Source organism: Cherax quadricarinatus, chromosome 78 (assembly GCF_038502225.1).
Source record: "Cherax quadricarinatus isolate ZL_2023a chromosome 78, ASM3850222v1, whole genome shotgun sequence".
In the NCBI taxonomy this organism is placed as follows: Eukaryota; Metazoa; Arthropoda; class Malacostraca; order Decapoda; family Parastacidae; genus Cherax; species Cherax quadricarinatus.
The window spans coordinates 4081327-4100533 of NC_091369.1; the positions used below are offsets into that span (position 1 = coordinate 4081327).

The 19207-nt window shown below is 39.6% G+C and overlaps 1 protein-coding gene across 1 annotated transcript in view; it reads right to left on the reverse strand.

Annotated features, from left to right (window-relative positions):
• The window catches only part of LOC138850928 (cytosolic phospholipase A2-like), a 54129-nt gene that overhangs the window by 15376 nt on the left and 19546 nt on the right, over nucleotides 1–19207 (reverse strand). The window contains exons 3-11 of the mRNA XM_070101581.1: nucleotides 14204–14222; nucleotides 10706–10790; nucleotides 10112–10258; nucleotides 5397–5550; nucleotides 4635–4767; nucleotides 3892–4028; nucleotides 3154–3370; nucleotides 2621–2734; nucleotides 737–875 (exon numbers count right to left, since the gene is read on the reverse strand). Of these exons, the coding sequence (XP_069957682.1) occupies nucleotides 737–875; nucleotides 2621–2734; nucleotides 3154–3370; nucleotides 3892–4028; nucleotides 4635–4767; nucleotides 5397–5550; nucleotides 10112–10258; nucleotides 10706–10790; nucleotides 14204–14222 (1145 nt within the window). The remainder of the gene's footprint in view (nucleotides 1–736; nucleotides 876–2620; nucleotides 2735–3153; nucleotides 3371–3891; nucleotides 4029–4634; nucleotides 4768–5396; nucleotides 5551–10111; nucleotides 10259–10705; nucleotides 10791–14203; nucleotides 14223–19207) is intronic.

The following is a 19207-nucleotide window of genomic DNA, read 5'->3' on the forward strand; positions in this document are numbered from 1 at the left end:
TCTCGTTCTGTTCTGCACAAAATGACCTGAATGTATTTTGTTTAAGCAGTTAAAACACTATTAGCTCCCAATTTAGAGGACTTTGAAAAAAAAAAGAACAAAATCCAGTGTCAACTGACATGGAACCAACAAAGACTGTTGATTACAAAATATCTTGTTATTGTTATGATCACAGTCCAACACTGTATGACCCTTGTGGGTTTAGTACTTGGCTCTGATTATAATAATAATATGATCACAGCCAAACAATTATCTCTACTCACCACAATATCAACTGAAAAATGGTATGGTGATACCAACAAGATGTAAAGAAGGACACTAACGTACAATTCAGGACATTTATTAGAGGAAACATTTCGTCACGAGTGGCTTCTTCAGTCCTCTAATAAATGTCCTGAACCATACATAAAAGCCTTTTTCCATAACCATTTTTCAACCACCAGCTCCAGCCCCTCATTAGTCCGCTAAATCAATGGATCACTAAATAACTGAAAATTTATCCTACAAATAAAATTTATGTTTTTAATCTGATTCATAAATGCACTTATTGAATATTTAAGCAAATACTCTAGGCATACTACTGAAGATCTTCATCACTTAAATTTAAGATACAGTGCCCAAAAATAAGGAACTATTCTTATAAATACTACATATCTTTGGAAAGCGACAGTAAGTAAGTAAGTTTATTACGGTTCAAGTGTTAAAAAAACAGTAGGAATCTGAAGGTAGAACTCACCTTGCAGGAAATGGAGAGGAAATTCATCAAAATGTTTTATTTTTTTCCCAACAATGAATTTGCATCCAAAATCCTGTGTCTTCATAAATGTACCATACTTTGCAATGCCTATCTCAAATGGAGAGAATTCAACCCACTCCTGAAAAATAGTAATACGTACAGTATAATTTTTATTATTATTATTATTATTATTATTATTATATTATCTTTCTTTAACATTGGCTGTCTGCCACCAAGGTACGGTGACCCAAAAAAGGAAGGAACATATTAGTATTATGATTATTATTATTAGGAAGAGCTAAATTTATTGGGGGTCATATAGTGCCTGGGAAATGGGAGGTCATCAGGTTTGATCCAGGTAAAAAACTTTCACTACAGGTCACTAAAATAATCTTCTGGAAAATCATCAATTCTTCAATAAGCAAAGTTTTGGAACCTGTATGAGATTTCCACGATGAATTTCACCTTATAATGATGATATAAAAAAGTTGAAAATTCAAGCAAAGAATATCTTCATTTACTACAAGTACATGTACATGGTATACAGACCATAGCTGACATCAATGACATACTGCACTACCATATAGAAAGCCCTTTGTTATGCTGAACATTTCGGGCAAATTAGGTCAGTGTTCCAGGATGCGACCCACACCAGTCGACTAACACCCAGGTACCCATTTTACTGATAGGGAACATAGACAACAGGTGGAAAGAAACACGCCCAATGTTTCTACTCTGGCTGGGAATCGAACCCAGGCTCTCGCCGTGTGAAGTGAGAGTGGTAGCCACCAGGCCACCAGAGCTACAATAATGATCTACATCATTTAAATAAAAAGCTGATACAACATTGGACCCCAATGGAAATAAGTCACTCTGTCTGACTTTTTTGGGTTATCCTAGGTTCTCTACACATATGCTACTATGTATGATAATTCTATGTAACTGTATTTGTGTATACCTGAATAAACTTACTCTATAAAAGTAAAGTGAAAAGAATTTTTATAGACTTTCAGAGTCTTGTTAACTGCAAACTGTACATTACATAGCATCTGGAGGAATGAGATATAATGAAGTTGCTAGGGAAGAAAAGTGTGACTTTAATTCACTAGATTAAAAAACCCTTCACCAGGATTAAGGCACAGCTCCCATACTGAATGATTCATCATCTTATAAAGTAAAAATTACATGGAAACATTGCATCTCTTCAAAAAGCACATAATAATCAACAGGAAACAGTAAACAGATCTTGATTTAATGGATTAGAGAAATATGGAACAATCTACTGGGTCAGTTGAATCAGAAGCAACAGACAAATTCCATTGTTTACAGAGCAGTTTGTAATTGATACTATCATGGCAAATCTTACCACTATCTACTACAATCACCATTGTTAGCCATCCATTCCTCACTATTATCCCATTAAATCAAGAATTTAACCCTTAAACAGTCCAAGCGTATACATGTATATACGTTCTCTCGCGTAGTGCCCCGAACGTATATATACGTTTCATTTGCCATTCATTCAACACTGGCACGATAGGCCTGAGTCGCCTAGACATGAAAGAATGGGTGTGCGCACTCAGTGTGTGCCATACGAAAAAAATTGGGGATGCCTGGGTACCACTTGCTCTTTTTTCCTACACAAAAAAACAATTTTTTTTTCACAAAATATTAGGGGCGCTGTGCAAGAGAACGTATTTATACGTTTGGACCGTTTAAGGGTTAAGTGAGTTTATTTAGAACAGGTACACATAAATACAATTATCACACATGGTATAATTTACCAGGATAACCCTCAGACTTATTTCCATTGGATTTCTTTAATATATAATGCAAGGCAAAACTGAACATGGTCTCTATGAAAATTCCTGCTAGTGTACTTACTGAGAAAGAGCGACATGATACTTTCTTCTTGGCATGAAGACATGTGTAAAGAGGCATGGGTACGACTCCTTGGACAAGTATCCGCTGTGATTCGGTCAGTTTTTTGTGTTTTTGCTGAAATAAATTTTTATTTTAATGATTCAAATTTTACAGTAAGATTTCAGGAATATTAGTACAGTGGACCCCCGGTTAACGATATTTTTTCATTCCAGAAGTATGTTCAGGTGCCAGTACTGACCGAATTTGTTCCGATAAGGAATATTGTGAAGTAGATTAGTCCATTTCAGACCCCCAAACATACACGTACAAACGCACTTACATAAATACACTTACATAATTGGTCGCATTGGGAGGTGATCGTTAAGCGGGGGTCCACTGTATACTGTATAACAAAGATAGCCATCTTCCTGTTTATTCATTGACAGTCGTTTATTATGACTTAATCTGAGATCAAAGACAACTTTTGTTTAAAATTCTAAAATTTTTACATAATTATAGGTCAAAAAATAAAAAGTAATAAAATTTCTTATTACCCCTTTGAGAAGAACATCTCCAAGAAGATGACCAAAGAAATCGGTGAATGACACCGGCTGTCCTTGTTTGTATTTGGCAACCATACTGGCCACGTACTTTGGTGCATTGAGGAGTTTCCACTTCCAGTCCATTGTGACAGAGTCTCGAAGTTCCTTTTGTATTTGAGCATGTGTTACATTGGGGAATAAATCATGCGAATACAGTGTCGAAATGTACCTGGGAAAATGAAAAAAATGTGATGTAGTAAATTGAAGTTTATTTGGGAGTACATTATAAGCAATATGAAAAGCTTGAAACTACTGTATACATGTACATGTAGCAATAAAGATTACACAAATAACTCGCACATAAAAGAGAGAAGGTTACGACGACGTTTCGGTCCGACTTGGACCATTTACAAAGTGTAAATGGTCCAAGTCGGACCAAAACGTCGTCGTAAGCTTCTCTCTTTTATGTGCGGGTTATTTGTGTATCGTTCCATTCACGGTATTGTGCCTTTTTTTGTTATTTAATAAAGATTATTATTATTATTATTATTATTATTATTATTATTATTATTATTACAGTATTATTATTATTATTATTACCATGTACTATATCATAATATAGTGAAAATCTACAGAAATTAATGCTCCACTGCTGCTGTGTTAAATGCTTACAAAGAAGGTTTAACTTTTCAAACCACGGAATGGGTAGGATTTGAACCCATGGCGAGTGAGTCCTAAAATTTGGCTTACCATGAAGAGCCTGAGAGCCCAGTGATGTATGTGGCACAGTCAAGAATGCCAGACTCTTGCAAAGCCTTCACTGCACCGCTGAGACACGTCATAGCACGGAACCCACCACCCGACCCTAGTACTCCAATAATAGGAACCTGCAAGGACATACATGATTAACCCTATGAAAAAAATACCTATTCCTCTAAAGATATGTGTATAAGCAGATGAAAGCTCTCAGGTTTTATTTCCTGTTTTCACTGTGGTATTTTTTCATTTTGACAAACAGGCATTTAATTATGATTTCTTCCATTTTCATATTGTACTTAATAAATGAAGTATCAGCGCCCCTCTGGTAAGACAGTGATAAAGTGAATGATGGTGAAAGCGTTACTTTTTTTCGGGTCTCCTTACCTTGGTGGAAGACGGCCTACTAATGTTTTCTTACATGTAAATTATATTATTTGTTCTGCATAAAGGAATAAAATTATGTATTTTGATTTTTTTTTAACTCTTTTTTTCCTCTCATGTTTATATACAGAGAGTTTCTACTTTGACCTAATTCATGTCTGCATAAATAACACATTATGATTGTAACCAGATATAAACATTTAAATAGTTCATTACCATTGTAACTTGTTCAGCTATCAAAACTTAGGGGCCCAGTACCTGACTCCATTATGTGTCTCTGTAATCTTTTGATTACCACCCACAGGATGGGTATAGGGTGCATAATAAAGATATTAAACTGAAAACCACTTTACCTGTTGTTCAGTGTCTGGTGCTTTATCTCCCAGTAACTTCTTCATTGCAACTAGCACCTTCTGCCGACGGGTTTGGAGAAATTCTTTCTCTTCATTACACAATGCCAAAGAGAAACGTAGATCGGGTACTTTGCTGTAAAGATACATTCTCTTTATTACGTAATTTTTGAAATTATGCAAAAAATTTAATTAAAAAATATTTTAATGATAAAATCATTGTATTTTTAACACTGTCACATGCGCCACATAACTATTTTCCAGTAAGTGTTGTTTCTCCACGAAAGTGCTCCAATTAACTTCAAGATTAATTTTTTTATTAGGAAAAGGCCATAAGTTTTCCATGTCTTGCATTTATTTTCCTTACAAATGGAATATACAGATAGCTAAATTTATATTTTTTTATTTTATTTTTTAATGATACCTTATAATAATTTAGGTAAACTATGCGAAATATACCTAAAAATAGTCCTGATCTGCATGGAGTGTTGACTCGGTTGTCTTAAATATGGACTATCAGAATTATTTGCGAATCTGTGCATTCGTAGAATAATTATGGAAGAGCGCCATACTGTATGATGATGTCTCCCAGGCCTTGCCCATCCAAAACAGAACTGAATAGACCTAGCAATTATGGCAAGATGTGCTACAATTGCAAGTAATTGATGGTAAATGGAAAACAAATTAACAAGTCAAATGAAACATCAGCATTGTTGATCTAAAATGGACAAATAAATGTATTGTACTACAATACTGTGTACTTACTTTTTCTGTAGCGTAAGAACTGCATGAACCTTGGAGCCACCAGGGAAGATAAATGTGTAAGGCATAGGAATGTCATTAGGTAGTTCATTGACACAAAAGGTGTCCTCCCCTAGAGTTTCATCCATTGTGTAGTTGGCATCCATTAATATCGCTTCTGCAAAAGAATAGAGTAAAGGCTTTAAAAGGTTAGGTTTCAAACTGAGGGAATGCCTCTCCTCACTTAGCAACATACATGTTTATCAACGCCTTGTACTTACAATGGGCTCTGAAGAGTATTTATACCTAAATAATACTATATTAGAATTGATTTCCTCTATTCTGTTTATTTCAATATAGTACAGTACACTACTGTATAAACATTTAAAAATATACCAGAAATGTTATAAATGGTGAAAAGGTGACATTAAAGCAATATCAAAGATGGTTGACACAAACTCACTACCATTACAGTATGCTCCTCACTTAGTGACGAATTTGTTTAACGACGTGGTCTTAGGAACAGAACTCCTTTGTTAAGTGAGGAGAGATTGTATGTTCATTTATAGCATTTAATCCATAATTCAAAGTACTGAGAAATGTAAATGTACTTTTTATTTAGGTTTACAAACCACTAGAAATACCAATTTACACTAAGTACCTGGAGAGTAAAACTGTAGAGTATTATTATTATATTTATTAGGAAGTACAGAACCCATAAGGCTCATACAGCACCTGGGGAATGGGAGGTAATCAGGATTGATCCAAGGAAAGAAAGGTTGGCTCCAATTCCTTGGATCAAGAGTCCTTCACCAGCATAAAAAAGTGCAAAACTGTAGAGGGACTAACTCTTTCTCAGTAGCAGTTCTTGGAACCCATTCCAATGTAGCACAGGATCATCAACTGACTGCTTCTAAAGCACCCATGCAGGTAGATTCTGTGATTCATATGTCGGCATGCGTGCTGTCAGCAGTAACAGCCTGGTTGATCAAGCCCTGATCCACCGGGAGGTCTGGTCATGTACCGGGTCACAGGGGCATTGACCCCCCGAAACCCTCTCCAGATATACAGTACTGTACATTCATTGGTGTGCTAAACCCATAGGGTCCACACAGCGCCTGCCACAAAAGTCGAGTGTAGCATTTCAGAGATTATGTACACTTACTCTTAATCATTTTCAAATCAATGGCAGTGGGTTGCAGCATGTCACTAACCTAAACTGAACAACTACTGTAGCTGGTATGGAAACCACCAAATGGGTTTTCTCTTAAGTCAAAGCATTTTGAATAAACAATCCTGGCCTATGCAGCTTTCAAAATTTACAGCATGAATTTTGAGAATTCTTTTCTGTCACGTAATTTCACAAAATATACATGAAAACATTTAAAGAAAGAATCTTACTCTTTACATGACCACTGAATGAGGCAGCTCCTTGTTTAGCCTTCAAATTAAAATTATTCTCTTGTTCAAATGAGATAAGGTTATTTTAATGCTTGGGCTGGTAAATTTAATATGCAAAGTACAGTGTCTCGTGGCTTGGTTGCCAAGGTTCACACCTCACACTTTGAGTATCTGTGGTTCAGTCCTCAGCATGGATGGAAACGTTATAGTATATAGAATCTTATTTATTATCTGTGCTGCGGTTTATTATTTTTTTCTGTATACCTAGAGTATACCTGGAGAGGGTTCTGGGGGGATGTCAATGCACCTGCAGCTTGGTCTGTGACCAGGCATCATGGTGGATCAGGGCCTGATCAACCAGGTTGTTATTGTTGTATGCTTATTACCTGGAGTTTACCTGGAGAGAGTTTCGGGGGTCAACGCCCCCGCGGCCCGGTCTGTGACCAGGCCTCCTGGTGGATCAGCGCCTGATCAACCAGGCTGTTGCTGCTGGCTGCACGCAAACCAACGTACGAGCCACAGCCCGGCTGATCAGGAACTGACTTTAGGTGCTTGTCCAGTGCCAGCTTGAAGACTGCCAGGGGTCTGTTGGTAATCCCCCTTATGTGTGCTGGGAGGCAGTTGAACAGTCTCGGGCCCCTGACACTTATTGTATGGTCTCTTAACGTGCTAGTGACACCCCTGCTTTTCATTGGGGGGATGGTGCATCGTCTGCCAAGTCTTTTGCTTTCGTAGTGAGTGATTTTCGTGTGCAAGTTCGGTACTAGTCCCTCTAGGATTTTCCAGGTGTATATAATCATGTATCTCTCCCTCCTGTGTTCCAGGGAATACAGGTTTAGAAACCTCAAGCGCTCCCAGTAATTGAGGTGTTTTATCTCCGTTATGCGCGCCGTGAAAGTTCTCTGTACATTTTCTAGGTCGGCAATTTCACCTGCCTTGAAAGGTGCTGTTAGAGTGCAGCAATATTCCAGCCTTGATAGAACAAGTGACCTGAAGAGTGTCATCATGGGCTTGGCCTCCCTAGTTTTGAAGGTTCTCATTATCCATCCTGTCATTTTTCTAGCAGATGCGATTGATACAATGTTATGGTCCTTGAAGTTGAGATCCTCCGACATAATCACTCCCAGGTCTTTGACGTTGGTGTTTCGCTCTATTTTGTGGCCAGAATTTGTTTTGTACTCTGATGAAGATTTAATTTCCTCATGTTTACCATATCTGAGTAATTGAAATTTCTCATCGTTGAACTTCATATTGTTTTCTGCAGCCCACTGAAAGATTTGGTTGATGTCCGCCTGGAGCCTTGCAGTGTCTGCAATGGAAGACACTGTCATGCAGATTCGGGTGTCATCTGCAAAGGAAGACACGGTGCTGTGGCTGACATCCTTGTCTATGTCGGATATGAGGATGAGGAACAAGATGGGAGCTAGTACTGTGCCTTGTGGAACAGAGCTTTTCACCGTAGCTGCCTCGGACTTTACTCTGTTGACGACTACTCTCTGTGTTCTGTTAGTGAGGAAATTATAGATCCATCGACCGACTTTTCCTGTTATTCCTTTAGCGCGCATTTTGTGCGCTATTACGCCATGGTCACACTTGTCGAAGGCTTTTGCAAAGTCTGTATATATTACATCTGCATTCTTTTTGTCTTCTAGTGCATTTAGGACCTTGTCGTAGTGATCCAGTAGTTGAGACAGACAGGAGCGACCTGTTCTAAACCCATGTTGCCCTGGGTTGTGTAACTGATGGGTTTCTAGATGGGTGGTGATCTTGCTTCTTAGGACCCTTTCAAAGATTTTTATGATATGGGATGTTAGTGCTATTGGTCTGTAGTTCTTTGCTGTTGCTTTACTGCCCCCTTTGTGGAGTGGGGCTATGTCTGTTGTTTTTAGTAACTGAGGGACGACCCCCGTGTCCATGCTCCCTCTCCATAGGATGGAAAAGGCTCGTGATAGGGGCTTCTTGCAGTTCTTGATGAACACAGAGTTCCATGAGTCTGGCCCTGGGGCAGAGTGCATGGGCATGTCATTTATCGCCTGTTCGAAGTCATTTGGCGTCAGGATAACATCGGATAGGCTTGTGTTAATCAAATTTTGTGGCTCTCTCATAAAAAATTCATTTTGATCTTCGACTCTCAGTCTGGTTAGCGGCTTGCTAAAAACTGAGTCATATTGGGACTTGAGTAGCTCACTCATTTCCTTGCTGTCATCTGTGTAGGACCCATCTTGTTTAAGTAGGGGCCCAATACTGGACGTTGTTCTCGATTTTGATTTGGCATAGGAGAAGAAATACTTTGGGTTTCTTTCGATTTCATTTATGGCTTTTAGTTCTTCCCGCGATTCCTGACTCCTAAAGGATTCTTTTAGCTTAAGTTCGATGCTTGCTATTTCTCTGACCAGTGTCTCCCTGCGCATTTCAGATATATTGACCTCTTTTAGCCGCTCTGTTATTCTTTTCCGTCGCCTGTAAAGGGAGCGCCTGTCTCTTTCTATTTTACATCTACTCCTCCTTTTTCTTAGAGGAATAAGCCTTGTGCATACATCGAGTGCCACCGAGTTAATCTGTTCTAGGCATAAGTTTGGGTCTGTGTTGCTTAGTATATCTTCCCAGCTTATATCGGTTAGGACTTGGTTTACTTGGTCCCACTTTATGTTTTTGTTACTGAAGTTGAATTTGGTGAATGCTCCCTCGTGACTAGTCTCATTTTGTCGGTCTGGGGCTCCACGCATACATGTCTGAACCTCAATTATGTTGTGATCTGAGTATATTGTTTTTGATATGGTGACATTTCTTATCAGATCATCATTGTTAGTGAAGATGAGGTCTAGTGTATTCTCCAGTCTAGTAGGCTCTATTATTTGCTGGTTTAAATTGAATTTTGTGCAGAGATTTAAAAGCTCGTGTGAGTGTGAGTTTTCATCAGAGCTGCCTCCTGGTGTTATTACTGCAACAATATTATTTGCTATATTCCTCCATTTTAGGTGCCTTAAGTTGAAATCCCCCAGGAGCAAGATGTTGGGTGCAGGAGCTGGAAGATTTTCCAGACAGTGGTCAATTTTTAACAGCTGTTCCTGGAATTGCTGGGATGTTGCATCCGGAGGCTTGTAGACTACCACAATGACTAGGTTTTGGTTCTCGACCTTTACTGCTAAAACTTCCACTACGTCATTTGAGGCATTAAGCAGTTCTGTGCAAACAAGTGACTCTGCAATGTACAGGCCAACCCCCCCCTTTTGCCTGTTCACTCTGTCACATCTGTATAGGTTGTAACCTGGGATCCATATTTCGTTGTCCAAGTGATCCTTTATGTGGGTCTCTGGTACAAAAAATAAAATACTTACTTAAGGTATATTCTTTTGAAGGATCCAGGTAAAAGTGAAAAGTTTCATTCCAGAGAGGATTGGTACAGTTGTCCACATGGCTGGTTCTTTTGGAGGGGTTGGAACTACCAGGTATTCTTAGTATCACATATGGATCAGGAGTGTCCACTGAAAATGGAAAATATATTCAAATGCTATGGAGCTTTTAAATTTTAATATTTATATGAGTACCCCCATGTTTGAATAATGCATTAAGTAATCACACAATAGTGCTTTGATATTAATTAAAAGCCAGAACACTAAATAAAATTTCATAAATTGGCAGGTTATCCAAAGTGAAGGCTATTCCGCTTCGAGCAATTATGTGCTTTTCACTTATCTAACGATGCCATATTTTATATCCAATGACAGGACTTAATTCAAGCAAATAAAAATATTACGTTCTACATTAAAAATGGAATCAGACACCTTATGTATATTAACTCTTGATCATACAACAAACCACATCACAAACTGGGCTCGCATGCACTATGGCATATATATACTCACTGAATGAATGACTCGTGTAGATTTAGTGGCTGACTGTAGATAATACAACAATAACAATATACTCACTCAAGTCCTGTAGTGTGCTGCCCTTAGTGATGGACTCTCCTCGGTCAATCTTAATTTCTAAGTCCAAACACGCCTCGTGTTCAACCTGAATACAAATATGACCACATGAATGTTACATAAATAAATTGTATATACATACATAAACATATAGTGTGTGTGTTTGTGTGTGTGCCTGCTCACCTCTCTCTCTCTCTCTCATATGGTTTTTACTGATGGATGGAACAGGTTTGACAGGTCACCTGCTCTCATGACTTCCAGTCTCAACTTTCACCTCTGGGAATTCCTCTTCTCGAGTGGTATCCTCGACCACATGAGGATTATTATTAGAGGGTGTTATCACAATCATGGGGAACCCTTATTATAAAAACATAACAATAGAGAAGAACTACAGTAGGCCTACTGGCCTGACCCTCATCACTCCTATATCTATCAAATTCATTTTTAAAGCTAGTGCTGTACGACCCTAGTAGGTTTAAAGCTAGTGCTGTACGACCCTAGTAGGTTTAAAGCTAGTGCTGTACGACCCTAGTAGGTTTAAAGCTAGTGCTGTATGACCCTAGTAGGTTTAAAGCTAGTGCTGTATGACCCTAGTAGGTTTAAAGCTAGTGCTGTATGACCCTAGTAGGTTTAAAGCTAGTGCTGTATGACCCTAGTAGGTTTAAAGCTAGTGCTGTATGACCCTAGTAGGTTTAAAGCTAGTACTCTATGACTCTAGTAAGTTTAGCTTGCTCAAGACTGTTCTACTCATCAACAACTCTATTGCTAAATGAGTGAATTTTCCCAAATGGAATCCACCGTTTTGAGTTATTTCTTGGTTAATAGTAGTTTCGATAATGGACTAACATGGGGTAGCAGGTGGCCAGCAATGGTGTGTGGGTGGACAGAAAAGAGATTATTTTGCCGTTATAATAACAATAGAAAATAGTGTAATCAGTGGACTTTGTCCATCGTTTCTGAATAGGCTGACCCAGCTGGTTTTGCTCCATTTGTCTGAAGTCTGTTATATAGAGGTGTATTATACTGATGGTTTATTCTGAACATGTTATTTATGTGTCCTTTATTCATAGCTGTCTTAAACTTGAAATATCTCAGTCATCTCTACCTTCATTCTACAGCTTTCAAGAATGTAGATTCTGAGACCTCAATTTTTTTTTTTTTTTCAACAAGTCAGCCATCTCCCACCGAGGCAGGGTGACCCAAAAAGAAAGAAAATCCCCAAAAAGAAAATGCTTTCATCATCATTCAACACTTTCACCTCACTCACACATTATCACTGTTTTTGCAGAGGTGCTCAGAACACAACAGTTTAGAAGCATATACGTATAAAGATACACAACATGTCCCTCCAAATTGCTAATATCCCAAAACCCCTCCTTTAAAGTGCACGCATTGTACTGCCCATTTCCAGGACTCAAGTCCAGCTATATAAAAATAACCGGTTTCCCTGAATCCCTTCACTAAATATTACCCTGCTCACACTCCAACAGATCGTCAGGTCCCAAATACCATTCGTCTCCATTCACTCCTATCGAACACGCTCATGCACGCCTGCTGGAAGTCCAAGCCCCTCGCCCACAAAACCTCCCTTACCCCTTCCTTCCAACCTCAATATGTAGTCATAAAAAAAAAGATTCCCTAATATGTACAGCAGATTAACATTGACATTCTAGTTAACAAAAACTCGTATAGTTATGATATGCCAATTATCAAGGACAAACTGAGAGTCATCCAAAGGTTCCTCTCTATCCTCTATTTTACCAAACATGTTCCTTTCAGTATCTGGGTTAGCTGTGTTTACAGAGGTCAAGTTGCAGCTCCTGGCTTCAATTAATGTGCAGCTGAAGCATGAGAATGTAGCCTTCTTATACTTGAACCAGAAGTGAGGTGTGAAAGTTGAGATGGAGCCACAGGAATAAGAATTAAGAAGCAGCACAGTAAGCCTACTGGCCCATGCTAGGCAGGTCCTCAAATTCAACTCTTGTCAGTCATAACAAGTGGCTGAGCAACTAACTTGTAGAAATGTTCTCTGTACCAAGATACATTGATGTTGTTGTGTATACAGTATTGATAAGTAGATCTAGTAAGTTTGTTTAGGCACAGGTACACTTAAGTACAATTATCATAGTGTAAAGTATCTAGAATAACCCCAAAAAGTCGAATTGGTACCAGTAGTAGTGGTACTAGTAGTGGTATTAGTAATGGTAGTAGTAGTAGATGAGCCAATTATATTAAATACTGATAATCTTGGTGTGTGATCATTTTAAGTGGTGAACCCTGGTTATTTCCCATTCCCCAGGTACTGGGGCCTGAAGCACCTATCATGAGCCTTTTCCATCCTATGGAGATGGAGCATGGACACAGGGGTCGTCCCACAGTTACTAAAAACAACAGACATAGCCCCACTCCACAAAGGGGGCAGTAAAGCAACAGCAAAGAACTACAGACCAATAGCACTAACATCCCATATCATAAAAATCTTTGAAAGGGTCCTAAGAAGCAAGATCACCACCCATCTAGAAACCCATCAGTTACACAACCCAGGGCAACATGGCTGTCTTAAACTTGAAATATCTCAGTCATCTCTTCCTGTCTGTCTCAACTATTGGATCACTACGACAAGGTCCTAAATGCACTAGAAGACAAAAAGAATGCAGATGTAATATATACAGACTTTGCAAAAGCCTTCGACAAGTGTGACCATGGCGTAATAGTGCACAAAATGCGTGCTAAAGGAATAACAGGAAAAGTCGGTCGATGGATCTATAATTTCCTCACTAACAGAACACAGAGAGTAGTCGTCAACAGAGTAAAGTCCGAGGCAGCTACGGTGAAAAGCTCTGTTCCACAAGGCACAGTACTCGCTCCCATCTTGTTCCTCATCCTCATATCCGACATAGACAAGGATGTCAGCCACAGCACCGTGTCTTCCTTTGCAGATGACACCCGAATCTGCATGACAGTGTCTTCCATTGCAGACACTGCAAAGCTCCAGGCGGACATCAGCCAAATCTTTCAGTGGGCTGCAGAAAACAATATGAAGTTCAACGATGAGAAATTTCAATTACTCAGATATGGTAAACATGAGGAAATTAAATCTTCATCAGAGTACAAAACAAATTCTGGCCACAAAATAGAGCGAAACACCAACGTCAAAGACCTGGGAGTGATCATGTCGGAGGATCTCACCTTCAAGGACCATAACATTGTATCAATCGCATCTGCTAGAAAAATGACACGATGGATAATGAGAACCTTCAAAACTAGGGAGGCCAAGCCCATGATGACACTCTTCAGGTCACTTGTTCTATCTAGGCTGGAATATTGCTGCACACTAACAGCACCTTTCAAGGCAGGTGAAATTGCCGACCTAGAAAATGTACAGAGAACTTTCACGGCGCACATAACGGAGATAAAACACCTCAATTATTGGGAGCGCTTGAGGGTCCTAAACCTGTATTCCCTGGAACGCAGGAGGGAGAGATACATGATTATATACACCTGGAAAATCCTAGAGGGACTAGTACCGAACTTGCACACGAAAATCACTCACTACGAAAGCAAAAGACTTGGCAGACGATGCAACATCCCCCCAATGAAAAGCAGGGGTGTCACTAGCACGTTAAGAGACCATACAATAAGTGTCAGGGGCCCGAGACTGTTCAACTGCCTCCCAGCACACATAAGGGGGATTACCAACAGACCCCTGGCAGTCTTCAAGCTGGCACTGGACAAGCACCTAAAGTCAGTTCCGGATCAGCCGGGCTGTGGCTTGTACGTTGGTTTGCGTGCAGCCAGCAGCAACAGCCTGGTTGATCAGGCTCTGATCCACCAGGAGGCCTGGTCACAGACCGGGCCGCGGGGGCGTTGACCCCCGGAACTCTCTCCAGGTAAACTCCAGTACCTGGGGATTGAACTAAATTTATAATATCCAAACTCAGCAAAGATGTCCATTTACCTTATACCCTGAGAACTCTATTTATGATTCTAAATCAGCAATCCACGGTATTTTAGATCGCTATGCTTTCACCTGCTGCCCAGAAGCTTCCAGCTGCAAATTTTTGCATCTTGTGCTTTCAGAAGTGGTCCGGGATGTGGACACAGCAAGTTTTTTGTGCTCATCAGATAAGGCAGTGATCATTGACTTTGGCTGTCTTGAAAGTCATAACCCGGGCAGTCAGGTCCCGGAGATGATAATACAAATACAAATACGTACAATTTTTTTTTTCTTTGCAAAGGTTACAACAGAGGTTCGGAGGGGAGGGGTGGAAAGATAGCAATGAAAGAGGGGATGGTCACTCACTTTATTTGACTTTTGTGGAGTTATCCTAGGTAATTTACACATGTTACTATTACCAGTGCCTTCTAGAAGACAGCCAAGGGTCTATTGGTAATCCCCTTTATGTATGCTGGGAAGCAGTCAAACAGTCTTGGGCCCCTTACACATGTTGTGTTGTCTCTTAGTGTACTTGTGGCCCCCCTGCCTCTCATTGAGGGAATGTTGCATCTCCTGCCGAGTATTAATGAAATCACGAAACAAATGATTTTGAATCATTAACGGAACTGCGGCTGGCCAGGATTCGGTCCTGCGGTCCCATGCCCAGCCCTGTGAGAACAGGACACAGTAAGCATCCATCTATCCACTGGGAGAATTTGTGGTCCAGTAAATAGAGGTATGTGTACTGTGTCCTATTCTCAGAGAGCTGGGGATGGGAATGCAGGACCGAATCCTGGCTAGCCGCAGTTCTGTTAATGCCACATGAAGAAATGAAAACTGTACTCTATTGGAATTACATGAATAAAAATCAACACAGATGAGAGAGAGAGAACAGCATGGGAGGCAGAGAGAGACATCAACCATCATGTTTTATATCAGTGTAGAGAACAGCCCATGGCCGGGCTCCGAGAGTAGTGAAACTCTCGAAAGTCTTCAAAGGTATAAGCTAGGTAAGGTTTGTCAGGAAACAGGACAAGTGTTTCCTGATGTTGGTCTTCAGTCATATGATGACCCGCAGCAGCTTTTGGTCATCTGACCGAGGCCTTCCGCTGGCTTACCTCTCCACTCCTTTAAAAATTAAGGTTATAATTATAGCCATTTTTATTAAGGAACGAAAAATAATGAGTATGTATATATGTATATAAATATACTGCTGTAGAGACCATAGGTCCTTTGTTTCAAAATTAAGTGAAATTAAGTGAATAAAGTTAACATAGGTGGCACTACAAGAATTAAAGATAAGAGGTTCATGAGTTAGAATGTTAATATAATGAGTGAGAATGTTAATGTAGTGGATGAAAAATGTTGAGTATGTTAGTATGAGTGAGAATGTTAACATAATGATAATATAAACAAAGACACTGGCCATACATTATTATTATTACTGTCACGGGGAAGGGCTAAACCCATTGGGGTACTATAGCGATTGTGGAATGGGAAACAAAAAGGTTCAGACCAAGGGAGAGAGTAAGCAGTGAAAATTTGTCAAAAATCCTTTACCACCATCATGGCACCTCTAAAGGGACAGTATTTCTGAAAATCAGATAACATCTTAAAGCTCTACAGGATTACTTCAGAACTCACTGAAATTTCACTGTAAAGTCGACATGAAAGAGGAAATAAATACGTAAGAATATCGACATAGCCCAGGTGAAGTCTGACACATCAGACTGGCATATTCCATTACCTGGAACATGAAATATATCCTGTGTGGTGGAATGTGACACAGTAATATTCTAGCAATGTAACTACTGTACAGAATAGAATAATGGTAACCACACATTGTGGGTGTTCCCACTGTGTAACTATCATATAGAATAGTGTAGCAGTACACTGTGGGTGTTCCCACTGTGTAACTATCATATAGAATAGTGTAGCAGTACACTGTGGGTGTTCCCACTGTGTAACTATCATATAAAATAGTGTAGCAGTACACTGTGGGCATTCCCACTGTGTAGCTATCATATAAAATAGTGTAGCAGCACACTGTGGGCGTTCCCACTGTGTAACTATCATATAAAATAGTGTAGCAGTACACTGTGGGTGTTCCCACTGTGTAACTATCATATAAAATAGTGTAGCAGTACACTGTGGGTGTTCCCACTGTGTAACTATCATATAAAATAGTGTAGCAGTACACTGGGTGTTCCCACAGTGTAACTATCATACAGAATAGTGTAGCAGTACACTGTGGGCGTTCCCACTGTGTAACTATCATATAAAATAGTGTAGCAGTACACTGTGGGTGTTCCCACTGTAACTATCATACAGAATAGTGTAGCAGTACACTGTGGGTGTTACCACTATGTAACTATCACATAAAACAGAGTAGCAGTTCACTGTGGGTGTTACCACTATGTAACTATCACATAAAACAGAGTAGCAGTACACTGTGGGTGTTACCACTATGTAACTATCACATAAAACAGAGTAGCAGTTCACTGTGGGTGTTACCACTATGTAACTATCACATAAAACAGAGTAGCAGTACACTATGGGTGTTCCCACTGTGTAACTATCATATAAAATAGTGTAGCAGTACACTATGGGTGTTCCCACTGTGTAACTATCATATAAAATAGTGTAGCAGTACACTATGGGTGTTCCCACTGTGTAACTATCATATAAAATAGTGTAGCAGTACACTATGGGTGTTCCCACTGTGTAACTGTTATATAAAATAGTGTAGCAGTACACTGTGGGCGTTCCCACTGTGTAACTATCATATAGAATAGTGTAGCAGTACACTGTGGGTGTTCCCACTGTGTAACTATCATATAAAATAGTGTAGCAGTACACTGTGGGCGTTCCCACTGTGTAACTATCATATAAAATAGTGTAGCAGTACACTGTGGGCGTTCCCACTGTGTAACTATCATATAAAATAGTGTAGCAGTACACTATGGGCGTTCCCACTGTGTAACTATCATATAAAATAGTGTAGCAGTACACTATGGGTGTTCCCACTGTGTAACTATCATATAAAATAGTGTAGCAGTACACTGTGGGCGTTCCCACTGTGTAACTATCATATAAAATAGTGTAGCAGTACACTATGGGTGTTCCCACTGTGTAACTATCATATAAAATAGTGTAGCAGTACACTATGGGTGTTCCCACTGTGTAACTATCATATAGAATAGTGTAGCAGTACACTGTGAATGTTCCCACAGTGTAACTATCACATAAAACAGAGTAGCAGTACACTGTGGGTGTTACCACTATGTAACTATAACATAAAACAGAGTAGCAGTACACTGTGGGTGTTACCACTATGTAACTATCACATAAAACAGAGTAGCAGTACACTGTGGGCGTTACCACTATGTAACTATCATATAAAATAGTGTAGCAGCACACTGTGGGCGTTCCCACTGTGTAACTATCATATAAAATAGTGTAGCAGCACACTGTGGGTGTTCCCACTGTGTAACTATCATATAAAATAGTGTAGCAGTACACTGTGGGCGTTCCCACTGTGTAACTATCATATAAAATAGTGTAGCAGCACACTGTGGGTGTTCCCACTGTTTAACTATCATATAGAATAGTGTAGCAGTACACTGTGGGCGTTCCCACTGTGTAACTATCATATAAAATAGTGTAGCAGTACACTGTGGGTGTTCCCACTGTGTAACTATCATATAAAATAGTGTAGCAGTACCCTGTGGGTGTTCCCACTGTGTAACTATCATACAGAATAGTGTAGTAGTACACTGTGGGTGTTCCCACTGTGTAACTATCATACAGAATAGTGTAGTAGTACACTGTGGGTGTTCCCACTGTGTAACTATCATAAAATAGTGTAGCAGCACACTGTGGGTGTTCCCACTGTGTAACTATCATATAGAACTGCGTAGCAGTACACAATTGGGGTTCCCACATATATTAACTATATAAGGTATAAGGTTCGTCAGGAAACAGGACAGGTGTTTCCTGACGCGGGTCTTAGTTATATAATGGCCCTCAGCTGGAGCTTTTGGTCATCTGACCGATGCCTTCCACTGGCTTACATGTCCACCCTTTTAAAAATCATGGCTATGATTATAATCATTATCTATCCCACATACATCTCTCGCACAGAATACTGTAGTTATACACCGCGGAATTACAAATTTTTAAGGGAAACTCAAACAAAAAACAGCAGCACTACCTAACGGCCTTGGGAAGCCACAGTAAATGCGACTTGCGGCACGCAATCTCGGTATCACGAAAATGCTGCATTTTACACGGGAAAAAAATGTGCAAGAATGAAAATGCTGCTTATGTTGTGATGCTGAGTGTAAGATGTAGGACCTGATGCTACTCTGGAGATGCTGAAATCTATCATTAACCTCGATTATGTTAAACGCAAAGTGTTGCAACACTCTGGGATGATAGGATTATGTATACACTGTGAGGTGTGTCTCTGTGTATGTGTATACACAGAGAAGTGTGTTCCATATTTTAGGTATTAATGTATTCTTGGCTGGTGGTGAACAGTGACATGCAGCTTTAATGACCTTCGT